We start from the raw sequence: 26,065 nt of genomic DNA, 5'->3' as shown, positions 1-26,065 counted from the left end.
TGCCGTTCGCACAAGTATCGTTTATTTTGCTTGCTCTATCTCTGTCTCAATAATTTTTGTGTCATATTTTCAACCCCCAAAATATGTGGTAGGCAAAATATTATGTTGCAACACTCATCGCTTTCTTCTGCTTTACGTGCCATATAAGAATTATTCTGACATTAGCGATCACCATTGCGTAGGCATCTCGATCCTCTACAACACGAATTGTCCTTCATTTGATATCTGAGTCCATTCACGCATGTTTTTTAACCAAGAAAGCTGTTTTCTTCCCACACCTCTATGACGTTTTATTTTGCCTTTAAAGATCAGCTGTAGTATTCTATATCAATGTCTCATCACTGTATGTCCCAGATAAGCCATTTTTTGGTGTCTTTAGCAATTCTCTTAGATATTCAAAAATGCAATTTAAAAAATTTAAAAAGAACCAATGCTTTCGAACTCTGGTTATACAAAAGAGTAATAAAAATATCATGAACTGGCAAAATTACAAATAAAGAAGTACTGGAGAGGGTTGGTAAAGAAACAGGACTAATCACCACTATAAAAACAAGAAAACTGGAACACCTAGGCCACGTGATAACTGGATCAAAATATAAAAATTTGATATCGTAATACAGGGAAAGTTCAAGGAAAAAGATGTGTTGGCCGAAGGCAGAATTCTATATAAAGAATCTACGTGACTGATATGAACGCAAATGTACCTCTATGCGGATGACACTGCCCTCCTAAAAACAGCGGACGGTTACTTCCCCGAGAGAACCTTTAGAAGAGCACAAACTCTTTTAAACGGTGTCGAAGAATGGTGTAATAAGTGTAGAGTTTAAACGCTGCGAAAACACAAACTATTGTGTTTCGCAACCCAAAAGCATCATCTGGCATCATACGCAATCGTGCCGACGAAACGCCCCTGTATTTGATGGGAGAAAGACTCGTTTCTAGCCCGACAGCTTCCTATTTGAGTGTTTTATTCACTAAAACAATTAACTGGGAACCTGATCTAAAGGTAACTTTAGATAGGGTCAGGAACCTAGCCCGACTCCTTGTTCCATTATCAGGGACGTTTGGCGAAACAAACAGCAAAACTCTCACACATACTTACAAAACATTCATTCGACCCGTTATTGAGTATAAGTCTAGCTTATATTGCCTTCTTAAGGATTATCAAAAGAGAAGACTGTCCGCTGCGGAGCACAGAATTTTACGTAGAACGTGCAGAAAGCGTTGGTATTTCCCTTCCCGTGAAATTCATCAAACAGCTACTACCACCCTCATAATCGAGAGAATAAAAACTTCCAACAGGAATTTTACCCTCAAAACCATCAACGGACCCACATCAATCACGCAAAACACCCTAAAAAGTTCCTGCTCTTTTCACGGTCACATATCCACCCGGAAGCCAAAAAACAAACATCTTCACCTACCGTCAATTCTAATGCAGGCTTGCATTGACGAACTTCCGGAGGAATATGCTGATATCCTTGAGGCCACTCCACTAGCCTATTGCTCCCATACCTAGCCCTATCAAATCCATTCCTTACCTCGGACAGAGGGAGATTGGTTTTTGCGGTTTCCCAATCTCACTACCCAACGATACCTGTCCGTCCCTGAGAAAGTAGCCGCAACTATTTTCTCAACCGAATCGACAGCCGCCTGAACCGTCTATCGAACTCCGACGAGGCCTGGCCGTTAGCGTGGACAATCGACGACAGAATTATAGTGCAATACACTAGTTCTGGAGTCGATTGCAAACGCAAAAACGGCTGCAGGAACAATGTTTACTAGAGAACACGGTTTCGGCGAATGTCAATGCGGACTCTAACACTTATCACAACTCACACACACAAAATTCAGCAGTAAAAGGGGTCCTCTTTCTGCTACCGAAACATCCTCATCACCGGTACCCTCGACCGCCTGCAGGCCCCTTTACTTTACACGGGAACTGTGGACGGCCGAGGAAAATCTAAGTGATTCGACGGATTCTGTAACAACGAAATGGTAGCGTCCGTCACTGCTGAGTTTACACACACACCCACACTGAGCGAAATGTGACAGGTCGACTCTCGAAAGTCGAGGCGCCTCCACTCACGAGCACACTCGGTCACAAAATTACAGTGCAATACACTGGTTTTGGGGCCTAGTTAAGCTCGAGACTGCACAGGACCAATGGTCACTAGAGACCCGGCCTTGTCGTATCTAGCTCTAAAAACATAAAACAAACACAAACACAGCCAATCTGGAAAGAACACCTAATCCAGTCAAACTTCGCCCCTGACTCTCTCTGGCTCGATAGTGACTACACAACCCCCAGAAGGAAGAAGAAGATGAACAAAAGCTAACACACCGGTGGTTTTTGCGTCTGTTTGCTATGTGTGCCTTAACACAATATTCAACACTACCCTGAAGAGAGTCCTACGACCCTAAACGGGTACAAAAATGTCTATCTCATCCTAATATAATAAAGCTCCTATCCTATCCCTAGAGAAACAACATTTACTTACTTACTGATATGAATGCAGATCGATTGATTTGTTTAGAGCAGCAAGTTCAAAAATGAAAATAACCCTAATGATTGCCAACCTCCTTAAGGACACGGCACTCTTAAAAGTAAAAGCAATTCTCTATATTTGTTGAACCTCCTTAGTACTCCTCATTAGTGTTTCTTGCTGTTCAAGGTATCTTCAGCATCCGTCAATGAATCCATATTGCCAATACTTCAATTTTGTTTTTATTTGATACTTTTGATATTTTAGAGAACGTAATATATGAAAAACAAACAAAAAATATAAAGAATCAGAGAAATATGGAATAAAAATTTTAAAGGAAATGAATATTTATTTAAAATTATGTTTCAAGAAACTGTTTTCAGACAACAGTTTTAATCAGTCATAAATACTATGGAATTTTGATTAAAATTGTACGATCGCATTCAGTAGATCGAGAATATTTGTCTTGAGAAAAAGAAGTCGTTAGCGTTTCAAGTTATTATTAGATGTCCTATTTCAATCTCTTCTCGAAGCTTAATTATAATAAAATATATCGCTTCTAATCGTCTCCATATTAGGTTCGCCGTGGAATGTAAATATTTATTAGTTATTGGCGCATTTGGATAATCAATTTTCGCAAATTAATAAACTGTTACAATAACAATTTTGTTAAATAATTTAATTTGACAGATTATTTCTTGAATAATTTGGCTTTTTTATTTATCCTATAAAGATATCACTTTTGTCCTTATTTTGTCATATTATCCTTTTGTCTTCATCCCTATGCGATCTGCGTATTTCCAATTGTATTCCTTCATGGGTTTTTATCTTGAGTTATATCAATATTAATCCCTTATACAAGTACCCTACACATTGCCACACCATATCTTTTTTAACTTATTTCCCTAATCTTTTCCGATTTTTGTATTAATTGGTGTCACATCTAAACTTGTTGGCCAGGTCATAGAGTTGGGATGTCTACATTAAGATGTGTACACAAGGTGTACATACAATACTCATACTCTTCTGAAACACACCTGGCAGTTTCTCTTTAACTAGTGTTGATCCATTGTATTTTTTTTGTCATTTCCTCTATGTTTGGCTATTTTATATATCTTTGTGTATCCTTTACTGTTATCAAGTTGATCGTTTAGATTTTTTCACGCCTCTGCTTTAGCTTTTGCTGCTGCTACTTTCTCTACCTTTTTGGTCACCGTATAGTTTTAAAGATCTGTGTCACACCTATTTTCTTGCCACTATTTAAACAATTTTCTCTCTCTCTCTCTCTTTATTCTTTCTTAAACTTCGTTTGACCGCCAGTACGTCTCTTTATTCTCAAACTTCTTTTTTGAAGTTTTTATCTTGCATCTCTCTTAATCCTGACCATCTTTCTCGAAAATGTATTAGGAATATCTTTATGTTCCAATACATTTTTTCTACTGTTTTTCTCCTGAATAAAAGTTCTTTCTTTACTTTTAACATCTACCATTTAATTTATGATAATTCTCTTTGATATTTTGGTCTAGTATCTTTATTTATATACCAAGTATCTATAGTCTTTTCTTTCTTTTTTAGTATTTCAGAGTAAAACTACATTATTAGCATAGTATCGGGAGGTACAGCCGTAATCAGAGGTTTATGCAATTCCTTGTGAAAACTGCCTCCGATTATATATAGACCAAACAAATCCAAAATAAGATTTATGAACATTCCATTTCTGTTCGCAATTCCGATTTAATTTCAGATCTAGGTCAATATCATCTTTATACTGGTCACAAAATTGATTTTTAAAACTCCAGAACTATAGCCCCATCTAAATCTATAAACAAGTAGTTATCTGAGAAGCCATAGAGATTCAAAAAATCCGATGCTTCGCGAAATATTCGACCGTTGCGCTTCTTTTCTCACACCCCATACATATATAAGGTTAAGTCCGCCTACGTCAATACTCAAAATCGTTCCAAATGTGAAAAAAATCGCGCCAAAAATAGTTACTGTTGGTACGATTTGTGTAAAGTAGAACTTTTGATTTAATAAATTATTTCCAAAAATTTAGTTTTGGGGATGGCTGCTGAAAAAATATATATCTGTTGTGTCGTACGGCCGTAGCGTCGCGTCCTTCATGTTGTTTGAAGTTTCTTGACGCTCTCCGGCTGCCGCTCTGGAGGAGGATCCTAAATTTTTTGAATCTATCCTCGTGTTCGTGGAGTTTAACGTGAATCGAGCTTCTACGTTGCCAGAAGTTTTGCCGGGCCTCTGTGGTCGACAAGGGGACACCGGCAACCAGAATACTTTAACAGTTCGACTTTTTTACAATGACTTCTCTTACAATGACTTTAAATATATATGGTTAGTATTCTGGGCACAGTGTACACCTCAAATTCCACAGAGATGCCAGCCTTCTTACCTCGTTTTGTGGCCACGTTCACTCTCCTCCAGAGACACAAGAATGCCGACAGTGTTTACTCTGCTACTGCCCTTCGCTTCGTGTCACTAGCCATCGTAACCGGTATTTTCGATCCTGTAAGGACGGTTACTATTTGCATAAGGTTTCTGGCAAAGAAGCGTTATCGCAGCTCGACCACTGATTCTAAAAGCAATCATAAGCTCATTTTGGGCTTTTATTCGCTCTTTACCATCACTGGTCCTAAAGAACGGTTTGTCAGTTGGACACGATTTAAAATAGTTCTAAAGACCACTGCCTTTTCTATTTCAAAAGCCGTGTCTTGCTTACAGGGAACGTTCTTAGTCAACACGCTGGTTCTTGTGCTTCTATAAATTATCTTCAGTTTATGAAGTCTTCTTTAGTTCGACGTCTTCGACGAAAATAGGTTACTTGATTAATAATAAAACACAAAGTAGTAGAGGTAGTGGCACCAAGGCAATAAGGTCTAGCGGGGCTAGTAGTGTATGACGACTAGATCCCGATCGGAAAATGTGCTGCTCTTTTATACACTTTGTGTTTGAGAATTTGCAGCAATCTTCCGCCGGGAGGCTAATGACAAAGCAGTTTATAACGGGCGTTGTGATTGGCCGACCAAAGTAACAATCTGTGTCGTGATTGATGACAGTTATGCTCGCTTTACATAAATTTAGAAATATTTATCCAGTTAAAATAATAGTCAACTGCTGTATATTTATTTTCAAAATCACTATTGTAACTGACTTTCACATAAGATCGATAAGTATTTGTTTGATCAAAGATAAAAAACAAATGATTATATAAAAAAAATTAATTAATGTATGTATATTGTACTCACCCAATTATTTGAAACATCCTTAGTAATTTCCTCGAATTTCTCTGGTTCTAACTTTCTCATAGCAAATGATATTGCGTGATATTTTGCGTATAATTTAAAAATACTTGCGTATTGACGGAAATTTAATGGTATCGATTTGGGATGAAGTTCGAAACCTTTGAACTTGAGATTGTCTAGAACGATTTTTTCTGCTCCCTTTGTCGTGTCGGTGTAGTAACATTTTGCCATGTGTTTCACGAAGTTGGGATCTAATTAGAAAAATCAAATTTATAAATATAATTATAATAAATATAAATGTATTTATATAAAGACTTATTATAATTTTTATTAAATTTTAAAGAAATTTTTAAATTTAATTCATTAGTTTTACAAAATGGTTAATATTTTCTGTCTCCTCGCATTATCAGATTTAGCCGAATTTCAGTTATTGACATAAATATGTAAATTAACTCCTTCGAAATGCTATCTATTTTACTGCTACTCCGAAACGTCGGGTGGGATTTTTTACTCACATATACCTTTGAGTACATGATACTAAAGCTAAATACAAACTCATCGCTTCATTCTTTTCAACTTCATTTATTGTTGTTTTCATAAGCTTTAAAATGAAGCGTATATGTTGTTGTATAGTTTTCATAGATAACTAATTTTAGAAGGAACATAGTGGAAACCATATGTTGCCTGACAAAAATAGTTTGAACTTTGTATATATGACAAAATCGAGTAATATTGTCAAGTAGCCAAGTCACGTAAGAGTTTTATTTAGAAGTCCAGGAAATAGTTTTTCCCATAAAAAATAAACAAAAACGTATACACACAATAACATAAATAGTAAAAAACATTTGAACATGCAAAAAACTCTCTTACACACACTTAGCATACTAAAACGCACTTCAATGAACACAATTCTGTCCGAATTCTATCTCCGGCTTCTGCACGCAATGTAGCTATTCTTCAATAATTTTAAAGTGTTTGTTTGTCCTTTTGTAGTGTAGTGTGATGTACAATTATATGTTTATGACATTTTGTTCTTGTCGGATAGGCCGCAATTGACGAAATGCCCCTGAAGATGATCTAGGGATCAAAAGTACTTGGGCAAGAGTAAATTAAACTGTGCTCGATACATGCCTTTTATTTGATCAAAGTTTAAATCGTAATAGTTTAAAGTGTAGAATCTACGGCTTCTTTTTGTGCAATTACTTAAGGACCACCCTGTATATATATATAAATATATATATATATATATATATATATATATATATATATATATATATATATATATATATATATTACATAAAATAAACTCATTTTCAAGCTCAGTGTTGTGGTTGAAAACCATATATTAAAAATATATTAAGAAGTCGACTGTAGATAAGACAGACCGATAAGCAAAAAATGCATATCTAATACGGAAAAGAAAACGCTATACAGGAATAAATGGAGACGAATAGGGGATGCGTTCTAATTTTATTATAAAGTTATGGTTATTAAAAAATTAATCAAGACCGATCATAAGCTATAGTTAGGTATATAGGTATGGGCAATGGAACAAAAATTTAAATGCAGGTACGAAAAAAGTAGAGCAAACATATCCCGTATTGAACTAAAAATACATTGCCTTGTTAAACACAGCATCAATGCCAAGGCTTCAATTAAAATTCTGGGATTAAACTTAATAGTAATTTAAAGTGATTAAAATGGATTAAACAAAGCAATTAGAATGTTAGTCGGTGTGAAACTTTAAGTAAATACTAAGAAAATAAAACTTAAAAAAAAAACAAGTTAGCGCTGCGACTTTATTCGCACGGGGGAAAAAATATTTTTAATTAAATAGTATATTACACGATGAGTACCTACATAAGAGTTTTTATGTACAATATATTTTCTATATCTGTACGTGGTAAGTCTAAAGAAAAAAGTTAAGAGGAAAACACAAAATTACAATTCTCAAGGCTCAAAAACACAATTAAAAAGACTATTTTAAAATTCACCAAGAACATAAATTTAAGTTCAAACTTTGTTATATAATTTCCCAATAAGTATTTTGGGCCTATTTCATTTTAAAACATTGTTTTTTAATCGTTATGCATAAATAACTATTAAATCATTGTTTTAATAGATAATAAAGCGCGTGTAGCAGGACGGGCGCTCATTTGCACAATGAGAATTTAAACCAGCAAATATTTGTTCCTTAGATCTTGTTTCTCTCTCTTATACACGCCACAGCTCGAGCGCCCGTCCTCTTATAGACGCTTCATTAGCAATTAAAAACAATGTTTTAAAATGAAATAGGCCCAAGTTACTTATCAGGATATGATAGTTCAAGGTTTAAGCTTGAATATACGTCCTTGGTGAATTAAAAAATAATGTTTTTTACTTGTATTTTGGAGTGTACCTTGAATATTCAAATTTTGCGTTTTTCTCAGTTTTAAATTATTTATAATTCGAAAACAATTAAGGCTACGGAAAAACTACAAAAAACTTATTTTCTTTGTTATGATCCAAAAAATTAAAAAAAATTGTCTGAGCAAAAAATTGATATTTACAATTTGTTTAAAAAAAATTAAACAACTTTTTGCCTGGGAGACCTTTTGAACCTTATTTTGGGGTATCTCATGAAAGTGATTGTGTAAAATAATCTCATGGGAATATTTTTCTGAATGAACCCGAGCTCTTTGCCTTGTCTACTATGTTACGCATGGAACTGAACTTACGACGATAACATGAGTAGATTTTGACTATAAAAACCGTTATTATCTGTTAGTGCGTAATTGACAGTTAACCATACTTTATTTGAGGAATCCGGTTCTGACTAATGGTAAATAAACAACGATTAGATGGGTTTCGAAAAATTCAAGTTTTTATAGAAAAATTACAGGTCTATATAGATAAAGAACTAAATTATATATTATTACATTGTGTAAGTGGTAACTAGTACTATACCAGAACTTTAAGTATTTCCTGTTAGTACCGTAATTTGTATACACAAATACACAAAGACGGTACATAAGCACAACTAGTGAAACTACTTTAAAAACTTCGACAAGGTCCCTTCACAGAGACAGGGGCGGCTCGAGAAACGCTTCTAAAACATGAAAAAAATGAATGTGACAAAATGTAAACGAAAACATGCCATCCCCACAAAATACAGTGCAAACAACCTTCACAAATATTTTAAACACTTACAAATATCCTTCTAAAACACAAGCCATTGTACTCTTAATAGTTAATAAGGCTAAAATCCAGGATTATATTGTAGCTCTCCCTATTTCCGCCAAAAAAACGTAATTTTTACACCAAAAGTAGCCAGTAATCGCCTGTGGATCTACTTATCAAACAAGAAACTAGTAGACACATTTCTTGACACTCATACTGCCATCAACATTAACCTTCCATCACTCGCAACGCTAGAAAAAATCTAACATTTTACCATAATTTTCGAAATATTACTTCCTTTAAGTTCTGCAACCAGAAATTCTCATATCAAGACTCTTGGTAAGACTATATTAAATAGTGGTAGGAATACTTATTATCTTATAGCCGACACTAAGATTAGGATTTTTTTATTTTCTTAAATATTGACTTGTTCACAGGCTGATTTCCTTTTCTTCGACATAATTTTGTTTCAATTCATACATGAAATTTAATACTGCACAACATAAAATTCATTTTTAAGATGAAAATTTTACATAAGAATCTTTTTTAATTTGCGAAATCAACGAAAATCATTCATCTCAGAAAAAACTTTACGGCTATTGAATGAATTTAAAAAATAGGCCTAAACGGATTTACAGCATTAAAGGAGTTCTATTATTTCATATAGTCAATGGACCCCTAATAATAAAAACACTGAAAAGTGCTACCATTTACAGGGGTGCGTGTTTGAGAACAGGGTAAATTTGTCGCTATGAACTAGGGTACATTTGGATAAATTCCATGCAGTTTTCGTACATATACATATATAGAAAAGTTATTCAAAATTAAACTTTCTATCAAAATGTCATCTTTTTGTCAAAAATAATTTTTTTTTGGCAAAATTATATACAAAAAAGCAGACAAAAAACAGGATCACAGACAATTTTTCTTTTTTGTTGCATAATTTTTTTCCACGAGGGTATATGTATAGATATTAACACATTATAAACAGAAAAAAAAAATTATTCTTTCTCTTTAAAATGACGTTTAGTGAAATTATATAGGATTTACAGTGTTCCAGATACGATTTTTCAAAGTTTGCCACTTAGACCATTATTTTTTGTTTATTTCCCTTACTTTTTCGCAAATATTGTTTTATAACTTTTTGTACTTGCATTAAGTATATGTACATTTAATTGAAAGAAAAATTAATTACCGTAAATGGTCTATATTAGAAAGTTCTACAACTAACTCTAAGCAAGTTAGGCCTCTTCAATGTTTTCTACTTTTAACGATTTTTACGACTATTTTTGAAATTTATCATTATAATTCTTTTCTAGTATATTTAGGTGTACGCATTACCATACTGGGGTGCAAAATTAACCAAATGGCACTACATGATCTTCTAAACATTGCTAAAATTAAACTCTCGTAGTAAAACAACATTGCTGATAACATTAACCAGCTCTTTTTCATATCCTAGGCCGCCCATCTAATCAGTATCTTAATTCATACGTGAAAAGCACAGCACTCCAATCGTCAATACTCTAATTAAGATGTTCGCGAGCGAAGTGTTAACGTTGCCTGCGATGATCTGCTGTTAATAGAGGTCCCATGACAGATATTCTGGACCATAATCCATATTTATTTTTTGGACATATTTAACGCTGAACAAGTACTGGTGCTGATAATACGTGACGATACCCTAACGCTTGTAACCTAAGAAAGCGATCGTCAACTTAAATTGTGGTTCTTCGTCTACCTTGATCCGGCCTCCTAGTATATTGTCCTGTTTCCCGATATCTTTGTATTGCATCAAACACTGTAATTCGAGAAATTTCTAAAGCGTTTGCGATGTAACGAATCCTCCGCCCATTATTCTGTAAAGCAACAGCTTGTGCTACTTCTGATGTTATAATTTTTTTGATTGCAAGTTTTAAACAGAAGACAATACAAAAACCTACAGCCGAATCTATAATCAAATATAGTACCACAATAAACTTAAATTAATATTAACACTTTGGCTACTGTGTGTACCATTTCCGGTACACAGTTGATGTTTACCAGAAACTGCGTGTACCAAATTTGATCACATGAAGTGGTAATGTTTCAAGCTGTGTGTACGTTTGGTGAACACAGTTTTGATGCTTTTATATGCGCATCTAGGCTCCTACAGTTTACGGCTAAACTCTGGCGAAGCAGTTTGAGACTTATTCAACAGATAGCCGTACTATGACCGATTTTTGTTTTCTTAGGTCTTCTAATTTGGATGGGGTTGAATCGTAAACCTACTTTGAAAGATTATTTTAGCACCAATATGCTGTACAAAAATGAAATTGGAAAATTTGTTTACATGTCCAGGATAAGGTTTGAGCTCCTTTCGTCCAATTTGCACTTCTCAAACAACGAAATTGTCTCAGATGATAGACTCAAAAAATGCCTTCCCTTGTAAAATTTGCTAATCAAGAAGTTCCTGACAAGAATGTGTGTATAGATGAGACGATGATTCCTTTTCGATGATCAGAATATGTTCCTGACAAGAATGTGTGTATAGATGAGACGATGATTCCTTTTCGAGGATGACAGCTTTCGTCAATATATACCGGGGAAGCGCCACAAATACGGCGTAAAACTATTATGTGGAGTGAAAGGTTACACATACAATTTTAAAATTTATACAGGAAAAGAGCAAACACCTAATGAAAAGCCAATTGGTGCAAAAGTGGTGCTACAGCTTATGGAAGCACTTTTACATTCAGGTCGCGTCCTGTGCACAGATAATTATTACGCTAGCGTGAATTTAGCACATGAACTTCTGAACAAAGATACACATTTAATCAGCACACTGAGAAAAAAACAGAAAGCATAATCCGAAAATAGTAAGTGATGCTAAATTAAAAAAGGGGTGAATTAGTCATGGGACAGTAGAAGCAACAGTAAAGTCATACTTGGAAAATGGAAAGTCAAAAGAGATGTCATGTTTCTCACTACGGAGTCTGTGCCTGTAATAGTGGATGTGCCAACAAAAAGGGGTGTGGTGAGAAAGCCTTCCACCATCGTGCGGTATAATAATGTGAAATTATTTATAGACGTCTATGATCAAAAAGCATTATATTCATCAGCAATGCGTACGGGTATTAAATGGTATTGGAAAGTCTCAATAGAACTTTTGGTTAATACATCTATTATAAATGCACATACTGCATACGAGGCTATAACAAACACAAAAATAAGTGTCACTAAATTTAGAGAAGAAATGATGTATGAATGTAGAAAGTATGATCGTTGTGTTAACCAAGAAAGAAATCACAAACTTTGCGAAGTGGAACAGAGAGGTCGTTGTACAAGATGTTATACAATTAATAGTGATAGAAATGGACGTAACTTTGCTATAAAAGAAACAAAACGTGTTAAAACATCTTGCCTAGCTTGCTGTGAGAAGTTCTTGTATACCAATTGCTTTTTTGACACTCATTACTGTCACGCAAAAAAATGAGCATTGTGTCCAAAAATGGTTCACACAGTTTCTAAGAAGATAATTACGCGTTTATTTCTGTCACAAACTGTATGTACCATTTTTTGACACGGCCTTTACACATGATTTTTTTTTCAAAAAAATACCTAAATGTTTGTGTTTACATGTTTTTAGTATTAAATATTATAAATTTCATCAAAATATAGTTTCAGTTTCTGACAAAAAACTTCAAATTTATAGCCAGTAGCCAAAGTGTTAAGCCAATATTTCACATTAATAACAAAACGTATCTATAAAAGGGTTGTTGTTCGCACAAAACATCTAAACAGGTCTAAACAAGAAAAAAACGTTATCGGTAATAAGACATAAAATAGAATTCAAACAAATTAAACAAGTTTTGATTTAAACACCAACAAAAAACAAAAAAATCTGAGGGTCCGATTAATTTTGCACCCCAGTGTAAATAAAAGCGAAAGCTTATTCTCTGCACTTTAAAGTAGTCTATTGTAAAATATTCTAGGACTAACGTCAACCAAGATATGGTTCTTCAAATTATGATGGTTGTAATGCAACGATTTGTATATCCCTAAATGTACAAGGATAGAATACTCCAGTCGCTGTTGTCAGAGATGAAAATGTAACTGAACCTCTAAAAACCATACGAACAAGCTAAATTTTTCCGAGAATGTCAATTTTGAAACACCAAGAAAGATGAAAAAAAGTTTTCCACTCATACTCCCGGGCTTCCCATTAAAACCGCCCCTCGTAGAGTAGTGGGGAAACGGAAAACGTCGATTTACCAAAAATAAAAATTTTGAATTTGAATAAAAATGTTTATTAAAACTTTTTCTGTAGATCGAACCGTTCGCTCAGAAACAACGCTTAAAGCGACCGGCGATTTCAAATGCGTTACACGTACGAAATCAATTTTTTATCTAAAATTAATATAAACTCGACGGTAAAAATTCGATAACTTTTGATCAAAGTGTCCTATCGACAAAAATTAAAGTAGAAAAATTTGAAAAACCATGTCTTGATTAAAATCAGTCCTTCAGTCTCTGCAGCAAATCATTTTAAAGGTATTTATTTTTTCTTTCTATTTAATGTACCATTCCACATACTTAAAACTGCAAAGAATAGAGTTATAGAACAATTTTTGCAAAAAATAGGAAAAATGTCCCAAAATGTAAGTGGCAAACAATTAAAAAATAGTATTTCGAATACTGTGAATCCTAACTACTTCTACTAAATGTCTTTTTAAAGAGGAAGGGTTAAAGTTTTTTTAATGTAAAGCAATGTCTTTACCTATATCCTTGTGAAAAAATTTATGGAGCATAAAAGAAAAATTGCGTGTGTTTCTTTTTTTTTGCTTCGTTTTTGAATAAAAAATTATTTTTAACTTTAAAAAGTGACATTTCGGTTTTTTTATATTTGGGGGTCCATTGACTATATATAAAGTAATAAAACTCCTTTAACGGTGTAGTTCCTTTCTAAAGTACTTAATCAATAGCCTATAAGGGCGGCACGATATTGTTATATATAACACGCATTAATAACAAGTTAAAACAATTATAACGCTTAGCGAGTATAGCGGAAAGCACACGCAAAGCACCTACTTAAAATACTGGAAAGGTACGTTCGAAATATTTAGTTTCCTGTTTTCAGCAAGATAAAAACCATCTATCCTTGTCAACGTATTCTTACTTATACTTGAATGTTTGAAGATTAAAACGCTTTTTACAGAATTGCAATTTATTTAGTAGTTTCTTAGAAAAGAAAATTCAAAACATCCCTGATTTTTTTTTACTGATTGAAAAAAAGTAATTTTTTTAACAAAAAATTGCAAATAACTCTAAAAGAAAATATTGGTTAAAAAATTACCAAGAGAACAAATGTTTATTTTGACGAGATATGCCTAAAATATTTTATTCCGAAGCAATTCGACGAAATTGTTTTTTATATAAGTGATTTGCTACTAGCAATTACCGGCCCATTTGGAATAATTAAAAAAATATATAAGGTAAGTGCGCCAATTATTGCCATGCTCCTAATATTGCCACTCCCCATAAATTTATTAATTTGTCCCTTGAATCACAGATGGCTCAAATAAGGAATTAAAACAACCACTCTAAAAACGTTATAGGTAAAACCAGTTAGTATTGGTGTTCACGGCACGGCAAACCAACGTGAATTTCATGCGACTTGTTTATAAAAACGTGGGAAAACTGTAATGATTGTTATAAGCTAGCTAATACCGACTATAGAAGGGTGAGAACGTTATCAGGTAGGTACATTCAAGTACTTTATTAATCCATATTGTGTGTAATTAATATAAAAGAATAAAACATAAATCGCCATTTTTGTTCCGCAGTAGTAATGATCCTAATATTGCCACATGAGATAGTTCCTAATATTGCCATGGCAATATTTGGAACCTAACATGAAAATTTCCGAATAAAAAGAGAGCCCTGTTGTCTCAGGCAAATCTCGTTGCAGCGTTAGAAGCAATAAGAGCTGGAAGCAGTATAAGCCAAGCTTCATTACGATATGAAATACCTCAAACAACACTTGGACTACATTATCGAAGCCAAAATTCGGTTAAACGACTTGGAAGGAAAAGTGTTTTAAGTTTTGAACAAGAAAGAGACCTAGTTTGTAGAATTCATAAACTAGCAGAGGTGGGCATGCCAATAACTAGTAAAATAGTAAGAAGAAGTGTATTTTCGTAAGCGATAATAATGAACATTCCTATATTTTTTCTGATACATCATTAGCAGGAAGGAAATGACTGAAATTATTCTTTGCAAGACATCCCGATGTGGCTAGAAGGAAAGCTTAGCAAATGAATGCAGCAAGAGCACAGAAAATGAATCCATTTATTGTAAAGGATTATTTTAAGAAATTGGAGAAAGTATTCATTAAATTGGAATTGTTTGATAAACCTGGAAACGTGTACAATATGGACGAGAAAGGTTGCCGTCTAACGATCCATAAAGAGCAAACCGTATTGGCCAAGAAATGTGCTAAACGTATCCACTTGACAGCGCCTGAACACGGTGAAAATATTAGTATTGTGAAAATGCCCTGGGGCAAGCCATCCAACCGTTCATTCTTTTCAAAGAAAAAAATTAAAGCCTGAATGGAATGATCATCTACCACCAGGATTAACTGTAATCATGACACAGAAAGGGAACATGACAAATAAGGCATTTATTTTATGGCTAGAACATTTTGCAAAGTATAAGAATACAAGACTCACACTCTTGGTATTCGATGGTGCAAAATCGCATTTTGTGTTTTTTTGGGAGTCTTTTTGGGATCAGGAGGTTTTAAATTTTTTAATAACTCAACCTGGAAAAAATTTAACCAAAATGCAATTTTATGAAATATTTAGTCAAGTTTGGTAGAAAGCGATGACACCACCAGCTAACATCATCTCTAGGTTCAAAGCAACTGGAATATTTCCTTTTAACTTAGACATCATCCTGAATTAGAATTTGCACCCAGTTTTATAACGCATATTGAAGAAAATGTGTTAGAACCACTAGACGTCGACGATAACAACGTAAATAAGCTATCAACTACTACAGTTGATGAAAAAGATCCCTGCACAAGTGAAATAAGTAATAAAAAAAATCAACAAAACTTCTTCGTTTATATAGCGAGTCGTCTCATTCTGAATCAGATTTCTGTGTTCATGATAGTACATCTGATGATATAAACAGCGAAGATGAAAATATGGTACCATTCACTCCTGAAAAAGTTCCAGAACCCGACACTTCTTTTAAAAGTATGGGCTTACTAATTTCGCCCCTAATCAAGATAACTACTACAAAGCGAAAACCAGCAATTAATAGGAAAGCTCAAGAAGTTATGAAGGATTTATTTTCCACAGCGATAGAAAAACCACCCAAAGATAAAAGTAACAAAGAACCTTCCAAACAACAAGAAAAATCAAAAGACAAAAACAAAGAACAGGAAGAAAAGAAAATAAACAAACATCAAAAAGAACAAGACAATCTGAACAAAGAAAATAAAGAAAGGAAAATAAACAAGAATTTAAAAGTAGTGAATCATGGTTCTGTCATGTATGAAATGAAGACCGCCAGGCTGACATGAGATTGTGTCTTGCATGTTGCCAATACGTAAATGAAGAGTGTGTGGGTCTTACTAAACATGATAAGGATAAATTCATATGTCCCAATTGTTCTCAAAAATAGTAAGTGTCTCACATTAGTTTTTTAAATAATGTTAAGGTTCAACATTATTACTTATTTTTATTGACAAAATACCTGTTCCTTTTATTGCCAGTACTGTGGCAATATTAAGGGTATAGGTTCCAAATATTGCCAGTTGGCAATTGTTAAAAAAAAGAATATACATTTTTTTGATTGTTTCATTTTTATAATTGTTTAGAAATTAGACTATAAACATGTTTGTTACTTGTTTAATAAATTTACAGGTTATTTTAAATAAATTTGTATTTAATAAAAAATAATAAGTCTAAGCATGGCAATATTTAGCTCACTTACCTTATTTGAGCTTTAAAAAATATATAGAATCGAATAAGAAAGATTTGGTGCAACAAAAATTGGCTCTGGTTATGGGAGTAAACCGCTCACTTATACGTGATAGTAAGATTGAGAACTTGTTCTAGACTTATTAAAAAGACTTAATGTTTAAGATACTTAAAGGTCTTATCATGTCGATATTATTAATTCTTAGTAAGCGAAACAATTTTGTAAATAAAAAAGAGCTCTGAAAAATAACAGAGAATATGTGTAAATACTAAAAGATGAAAGAAAGATCTAGTTGTTACCTATATTATTTTCATAATTTTAACTTAAGTATACGATAATTTCTGATATCTTCACATAATAGTAAGTTCAATGCACGTATTAGTAAATAAGAAACCAAAACTAAAAATAGAAGAAGTACACATTTACTTAAAACTAATTTTAGAATTAAATTCAAATCTTACCTTCTTCGCCCAGATGTTTCTTCTGGAACTCGGTCATAGCCGGCCATATTTTCGTATAAAAATTTATTTCGTTTAAATACGTAGCAGTAACGAACGCTTCAGGATAAACACCCGCAACACATTGCTTAATAACTAAATTATGAGGTACGTTATCTTTTTTGTTCGTAACTGTAAGGAAGATCAGATCGCCCAAGTAACCATCCCCCGATTTGTTTCCCTCCTGCTCGTCTATAGCTAAATTTTCTATGTTGTCGTTAAAGATTTTCTGTAAAATCACCTGAATATGTTGAGGTAGAGTGTTGGCCATCGTTAAATGAAATTTACTAAAATGATCACAGACGCTTGAGTAGAATAAGTTGTTCCCTTCGCGAACTGACTTTAACTGTTTAAAAATAAAACACTACTCAAGTGAGTAGAGTTGGTCGATATATATTATAGTTCGGTAAGTTTATTCTAAGTTACGAAGATTATTATGTTTCTCAGTTTATGATCGCCAAGAGGTATGTACAATAATTAATTTAGTGCTCTTACTTCCCACTAAAGTTATAAACAGTCATTTAATTTAACAAATTTCTTCTTCGCATAAGTTTTTATGCATTTTAGCGCCAGATTATATATTTTAATGTCTGCTTAGGCGCGCGCCAAGAGGATTTGGACAATTTTTTAATAAACAATTATGGCGTTGACATGGATAACTTTACTTTACTTTACTTAATCAGTAGAACCCATTTGTACCTTTCGGTGTTGGGCCGTTTACAATACCATTCATTAAATTACAATATTTGACAGTCTTCTGAGGTGTCCTAGCTCTTAACGAACTTTCTCCATTCCTTCCTATTGGATGCCATCTGTGTTGCTTCCTGCCAACTTACCCTTACTCTGCAGTATCTGCGAGATGTCACTGTTCCATTCTTTAATGGGTCTTCCTCTTCTGTTCTTCCCTATTGGTTTAGCGTCCCACACTCTTTTTACTTGTCTATTATTGTCCATCCGGGTTAGATGTCCGAACCATGCCAATTTTTTCTCCTTGATTGAGTCGAGTATCGGTTTGATTTTGAGTCTTTTTCTTATTTCTTCATTTCTGATTCTATCAGTTCTTGTTACTCCGATCGTTCTTCTGAGGTATTTCATCTCTGCTGCTTGAATTCTGCTCTGATGTCTTTTGTTTAATATCCAATTTTCTGCTCCATGTGTCACTGTAGGTCTATATATTGTTTTGTATATTGTCATCTTGGTCTTTGTTGATATTTCTTTGTTATTAAGGAATCCTCTATTTAGTGCTTGGAATAGTTTTCCTGTGTTTTCCATTCTGTTGTTAAGATCATCGTCGATGTCTCCTTTGTTGTTGATTACTGTTCCTAAGTATTTGTATGAATTTGTCTGTATTATTTTTTGTTGGTCTATCATTACTTCTATTTGATCTTCCGTCCCTTGTTTCCTTGATATTTTCATTATTTGAGTCTTCTTTTTGTTTACGTTTAAGTTGTATTTGCTTGCTTCTAGGTTCCATTTCTCTAAGTTGTATTTCAGTTTTTCTGCAGTTTCCGCAATTAATACTATGTCGTCTGCAAATATACACATCTCAGCATTTATCATTTGCATTTTCTTCCAACCGATGCAGTATTTCTTGAATGTTTTCTTACTTTCTTTCACTATCTCATCTATTACATTTATGAATAGTACTGGGCTGAGACTTCCCCCTTGTCTAACTCCTTGGGTTGTTTCAAATAGTTCTGACTGTATATTTAACATTCTTACTGTATTTGTTGTTTTCATGTATATACTCTTTGTTGCTTCTATTAGTTCTTCACTTACTTGTTTCTTCTTTAGGCTTTCCCATATATCTTTTCTTTTGATTGAGTCGAATGCTTTTTCCATGTCTATATTTTTTCCATGGTGAATATATGGTCTTGTGTGTTGTGTCCTTTCCTGAATCCACTTTGTACATCCTCTAATTTATGTTCTATTTCTTTTCTAATTTTCCTTTCTATTATGGTTTCGTATACTTTTGCTGCTACACATAGTAGTGATATACCTCTATAGTTCCTACAGTCTCTTGTGTCTCCTTTCTTGTATATAGGTATAATTACTGCATTTGTCCATTCTCTGGGTGACGTGGATAACAAATATCTAAAATTTTGAAATCATACTGATTAATGTATGTCTCCTCAATGTATATTTGCATAGTTTGTGTACAAATATAACAATGTGAATGAAATATTCGCATACACATACTCGAGGTAATATATCCAACCCCCGACATACCGGGAGAGTGTGGACAATAAACGAATTAATACAAAAATATTACTTAAGGTTTTTATTTGCCAAAAAAAGCTTTAGATATCAATGAAACAGACAAAATATTCATTATTAAAATAAACTGTACTGGGAAAGACCAATGCTAAAATATATCATGTCTTTATATCTGGCACTTTGATCTGTCAAAGTATTTAGTAACCTTACAATCACTTCTTCATATGTTACAAAATGCTGGGGGCTCTTCACTAACTATAAATCGGTTAGAAGCAACTTGTTTTTTCAAACATTTTACGTTGTAGCCATCTACAACAACTTCTTTAATTTTGGCGGCATGATGTGGAACCGATTTTTTTCCAAACACCTTACAAACCACGAAACTATCAATTCGAAGTCCAGTAAGGTCCTCAACCTGATCTTCATCATTTTCCAAATCTAAATCTGAGGATGAATGTTTGTAAATCACTTCGTCCTCATCGGAAGAAAACTCGGTTATTACTTTCATCTTTACCATCTCTATTTTTTTTTATTAATTTGTGGTGTCTCTTTTTTAATTTCTTTTCTGCAATTTCATTGTGTTGCAGAGTATCGGTTGCTAATATGGTTGTTTATTTTACTGGACCTTTTCTAGTTAATTTTCTTTCTGGAACTTTCGGTATGGTTTTATTTGGGATGGAGATAAGTAATCGTTTTTGCGCTTGCTTTGAACTAAATTGTCGGGCTGTGACAATGCAGAGAGGCTGAATTTTAATGACACCTCCACATTTTGATTTGAAAATTCACTTGATGAAGAAACGTTGGGGTCTTTTGATGTTGAAGGGAACCATTCTGTCTATTACAAACGAGCATACAAAGTCTTCTTCGCCAAAAATATTTTTATCCAATGGCCAAATTCCAGGGCAACGAAATGCAGATTTTATGTTGGGAGGAGTTGCAGATCGATCCCAAGCTTTCATACATATTGGTGCAAGATCATAAATTGATAGTGCCTTCCCTGGATGAAAGAACATCTAGTCATCTGCTCCCTGATTGAGACACCTTTTAAATGGTCCAAAAGCAGTCTTGGTTCGCTGTTCTTTAGAACACCGAACATGAGTTGCAAAATGCTCTAAAACTTTTAAAAAATTATCACTGGTCATCTATCCAGATGAATGCACTAAACCGGTTGCACCATACTCTTCTGGAATACCATTTAGCATTCTATGTTTGTCAAATTTTTTCCTTGGAAACACACACACTCGTGGAAGTGCTGTTCCATTCGCTCCAATAATACTCACTTAAGTAATCAGTTCTCCTCTCTCACGCGACACTGCACCAACTTGATGCTGACCTTTAGGAGAAACTAATGTTTAAGTTTTTTGTTTGATCCAGTAAAACTATGCCTTTTTAGAATCACCTCTACGTACCTTGAAATTTACCGACTATAGATTTATTAAAACTGGAAATTCTCGCTAACTTTGTATTCTCCGGGGTTTGTAAGGATAGTTCAGATTGTCGACTTAAAAATCCTGTAAACCAGTCCTGACCAGCTGATATGTTACTTTTCAAGGATCTCGAAATATGACTTTTTTGACAAATTTGTATGCTGATATACGAGTAGTTTTTGGAGTTAAATCATGGTACATATTAGAACATCTCTTAAGGTACAACGCAAGGAAGGCTTCCGTTTAATTAGAAAACAATTGGCATGTGACAAAATGGGGAGAGAATGTCGTATTGTCAATTCCTACTTCTCCAGCTTTCTTTACATATAAAGCTAGTGATGATTTTTTAACTTCATGCTATTGAGCGCTTTTTCTGATAGAAAACTTTTCAGATAACACATCAGCTATTGAACTTCGCATTGCTTCTTCGGGAAATCATCTTTCGGTTAGTTGCTTGTATTTATACGGCATGTTTATTGTAACAATTTAATAAATTATGGAGGGTTTGGACACTTATGGGAGGGAAGTTTTTCCCCTGTAAAGAAGGACTTACCAAGTTCTTTTTCTATAAAATCATTGGCTGTCAATTTTTTGTCAAAAATGAAATAGAAATAGACTAAATATATTTTTACTGCAAAAAGTATCAAATGAAACATTTTCATAAAAAAATATTTTACAATATAATTCCAGTTTTCCAGTTACTTCAATACTTTGTAATGGTTTATTTCTTGTTTTTGACTGTAAGGTTGTCATAATAGGCCTTAGCTTTAATGCTACAAAAATCTTTAAGAGACAGGAGGTCCTTGTACTTCTCCATATAAATCGGCAGCAACTCTGTAAAAAAATAGAAACGGTGTAGAAACTGTTAAACAGTCAGATTTTTCAAAACATTTACACTGAGTACATTTTTTTTTTAATTTTATAGAAAATTATTTTTTAGTTGAGTAGCATCTTGCCTTCTCTTAAGTTTTTGATTTGTTCTATAGCCAGTTTTCCCTTTTCTTCATTTTTGGCTTGATGGAACTGTTTTTATTTCAATGAAAATAATAACTGGTGTTCTTTCTTCTTTTTATTCTTTTTCCAAGGCCCATGCGCCGCTAAAAGATGTTCTGAGCCTTATTAAAACTGTATGTGAGTGTTCAAACAAAATTTATTGGATAGGTCTGGTTGGGAAGAACAGTTTCTTTTCATAGGCGAAGTCTAAGAATGCTGTCCAAGACTTAATAACCGTGGGCACATATTCTATTCTTACGACTACAAAAGGTGTAGGCTTAACTTTGGAACACTCAGCTTTATAGCAACCATCACCCAAAATCTTACACCTAGACTTTTTTCCTGATCAAAGCTGTATTTTTGTTATACTCAAGGTATGATTGTCCACAAATAGGGTATGGTATTTTTATCAGCTTTAGTCTTTTCAGATTACTGACCAAAAAGTGACAAAACTTGAAAAGAGTACTGTTTTTGTTTTGGCCACTTAACTTAATGTTTTCTTTTACCCAGTATACCTATTACACATGCTATAAGTATCCGATCTCGAATATCCAAATCCAATGTTGAAATCTAGATTAAAAATAAACCTATAGCTTGCCTAGAAAAAGTTAGGGGATTTTTGCATTAAATTGAAATATTTCTCTTTAAGCATTACAAACATTTTTTTAATGTTTAGTGAGTCATCTAAATAGGTTCTTAAAGATTTTCTGAGGCTCCAATGACTATTTCTGCTAGAGGAATAACTTATGTCTTCATGAACTGTTTTTTTCAAATCTTCATCCATTTGGTAAGGGCGATTTATATGTAAACCCCGTAAATACCTAGGAGCTTCGTTTGATTTTTTAAATTTATTTACAAGAACATCAACTTTACCTTATGTTATACCATAAAATAACACAAAAGCATTCTTGCAAACCTGGATATCTTTCTCAGTGGCTTCCCGTTTTATCTTCACATGATAACAGACAGTGCAGTCTTGAAAACCAGCCTCATTCTCTGGTTTTCTTACCCTTTTTCGTTGTGCAGGAACCAAAGTAACCAAGGCCGCTAAATATAAGTTTATTTCGTCAATATTTTTTTAAAAATTCATATTTTTTATAATAGATCGTCTTTTATGTTCAGAGATTAAAGCAAAACATTTCTTAGCACATTTACAAGCTTCGCCAGTTGCATGAGACCGTAACTTTAGTTTCTTTGAAACATCCTGCATCTCCCAAAGCTTTTTCTTTTCTTAGAGTTTTTCCCACAAGCAAAGGTAATTGATCACTCAACCACTCGCCCGTATTGTCATGATAATTTTGATTATCTAAACTGTAGAAATCATATTACCCAATGTCGCATGCCATTGTTGCCAACTACTAGGATTACCTGGACTTATCAACGTTTTCCCCTATTTTGAATGGACATATCAAGTTCTTTTCCTGTACAGGTTTTTTTTAACACTTATATATTTTGACTTATCGAGTTATTACTCTGTAATCTGTTGCTCTTAGAAAATATGTAATTAAAGCTCCAAAGTGGTATTAAAAACGAGATATGTCAAAAATTGGACTTATCAAGTTCTTTTCCTGTGGTCTTTAAGTATTGATATTTATGCCCTAACACAAACAGCAGATGAACTAGTAATCGATCAATTATACGACCAACTGTAAGTTGAATGTGAAAATGTGCAAAAGTAAGATGCAGTTATAGTCCTGGGTGATATGAACGCCAAGTTGGGACAAGAGCGAATATATGCAGAATTCTTTGGTAAACATAGATTACATGTTTCCTGCAATAACGGCATAAGAGTGGCACATTTGGCAATGGCAAATAAACTCAGAATAGTTAGTACGTGTTTTCCTTACAAAAATATTTATAAAGGAACCTGGATAATACCCTGGTAATAATAAATTTAATCAAATTGATTATATATTAACATCTAAGCGATGGACAACTTCCGTTCTTCTTCTTAAAGTGCCCTCTCCTCAATGAAGGTTGGCTACTACAATTTTAAAATCTTTTCTATCTTCAGCTGTTCTTATTAGCTGTTCAAAATTTAGCCCTGTCCATTGGACAACTTCCGTAACATATGATAAATTATTGGTCGTATCGAAGACAAAACAAAGACTATAAACTGTAAAAAAGAGAATGGCACCAAACAAAAAAAAATAGAAGACATGTATTATATTTGCATGGTATGTATGGTATGTATATTATAAATGGGATGTACGGCATGTATGTTATGTATGGTATGTATGGTATTTAGAAGTAATAATAAGAAGAATCAGTATCAGCAGAAAATAAAGCTAATATTAAATAAAAGGGAAGAAGAAGGTAGTATGGAAAACGACTGAAATATTATCCAAACGACAAGTACCACTACAGCAAAGGAAACAGACGAAACCTTAAGGAAAAGGAACGACAAATGGTTTGATCAAAATTGCCAAAAACTAATAAATAGCAAAAATACAGCAAAGTAGAAACGTTAAAGCAATTTCCCGTTTAAATAAAAAAGTATAAAGAACTAAGAAGGGACGCAAGGGGAGTATGTAGAAGAAAAAATGGAAGAATTGTTAAATAAAAAATACAACAAATTACAGACTATAATTACAGAAAAAATACTAAGAAATTTTACAAGAAAACCAAGCCATACACTCAAGGATACATAACAAGAACAACAGTGTGCAAAAACCAAAACGAAGCAATTATCAACGAGAAATAAAAACTAATGAAAAGGTGAAAGGAGCATTTTCAAGAGCTCTTAAACCCAGAAAAATAACAAAATATAAAAGAAATAATTCATCTCACAATAGAACAACTAGTTAAGAAACCAACATTGAAAGAAACTATATACGTCAAAATACATCTGAAAATCTTTCGTCTCGTCAGAGTAAATACAGATTTGATGTAATGAATTAAGCTGCAAAATCAAAAATATAAGAAAAATATAAATAATATGTCATAGATACTACATTGACCTACAGTCTAAAGTTAAATTTGAATCACTGGACTCTATTAGTTTAGCAAATTTCTTGATGATACTTCTCCATCATCTTCTGTCTTTTACTTCTTTTCTCAAGTTCATCACTTTTTTATATATTACTTGCCTTCAGTCTTCCTCTTCTTCTTCTTGACATTCTTCTCCCTATCACTCTTCGGGTTTGCTCTAGCCACCTTATTCTTTGCACCTCTACATATGTGATACCTTTAGGCTTCTTGTTCGTCTCGTAAACGTTGTGTTTGGTTTTTTTTTACTTAATTCTTCCTCGCGATTAATACCTCCCAAAATGGTCCCATAACTTCATTTTTTCTACTTAAGATCAGCTTTATTAACCTTACCAACTTATTTACAATTGTTAATATTTGAGATGACAGACACAAATTCTCTCTGTAAACTAAAGTAATAAACGTAATAAAAGGTGAAAATTTAAAGAAATTTTTAATTAAAAAAAAGTATTACCTCTACTAGAGTGTCTGTAGGACGATATACGTTGATGATATAATACTGTAAGACAATAATTAATTATGAAAAGTATTTTAAAAACAACTTAACAAATCTACTATTAATATATCGCCAAGAGTCACCTGAGTCAAATTGAGAGTATTGTAGTTGAATTTATTTGATGTATTTCACATATTTCACTGGTATGCGCTTCGTTGCAATCCAATTAAGAGTAGATATCGTTCTATTTTTCCATGGATTATTCAGGTCAAAACTTTCCATGCCATTTAACATACAGTGAATAGTTCTCCAATTTTAATTAATACGAACTGAAGCAAATGAAAAAAATTAATAGTTTTAAAAATAGCTGCAAATTTTTAATTCAATATGCAACAAGTTAAACAGATATAAAAGCAGAAACTTATAACTAAAGCTCGGATTTATAGGCAACAAAAATTGAAGAAAAAGGCGCCTATATAGGCAAAGATTTTTATTAAAAAAGGCAGGAATATTAACATTTAGGCAATAAATGAATATAACTTATTATTTACTGTACAAATTGAATTAACGTAATATTAACTTAAGGCAGGTATATTTACACATCATAATCATAACATTAGTATAAATAAAC

The 26,065-nt window shown here is 33.3% G+C and overlaps 1 protein-coding gene across 1 annotated transcript in view; it reads right to left on the bottom strand.

The window, feature by feature from the left end:
* Window positions 1–17,731, bottom strand: part of LOC140440074 (uncharacterized) — a 30,517-nt gene extending 12,786 nt beyond the window's left edge. The window contains exons 1-2 of the mRNA XM_072530342.1: window positions 17,338–17,731; window positions 5,747–5,994 (exon numbers count right to left, since the gene is read on the bottom strand). Of these exons, the coding sequence (XP_072386443.1) occupies window positions 5,747–5,994; window positions 17,338–17,644 (555 nt within the window). The 5' untranslated portion in view covers window positions 17,645–17,731. The remainder of the gene's footprint in view (window positions 1–5,746; window positions 5,995–17,337) is intronic.
* Between the last annotated feature and the right edge of the window lie 8,334 nt (window positions 17,732–26,065).

The sequence above is a fragment of the Diabrotica undecimpunctata genome, chromosome 4, assembly GCF_040954645.1.
Source record: "Diabrotica undecimpunctata isolate CICGRU chromosome 4, icDiaUnde3, whole genome shotgun sequence".
Lineage (NCBI taxonomy): Eukaryota > Metazoa > Arthropoda > Insecta > Coleoptera > Chrysomelidae > Diabrotica > Diabrotica undecimpunctata.
This window is presented reverse-complemented; position numbering and strand designations above follow the sequence as displayed.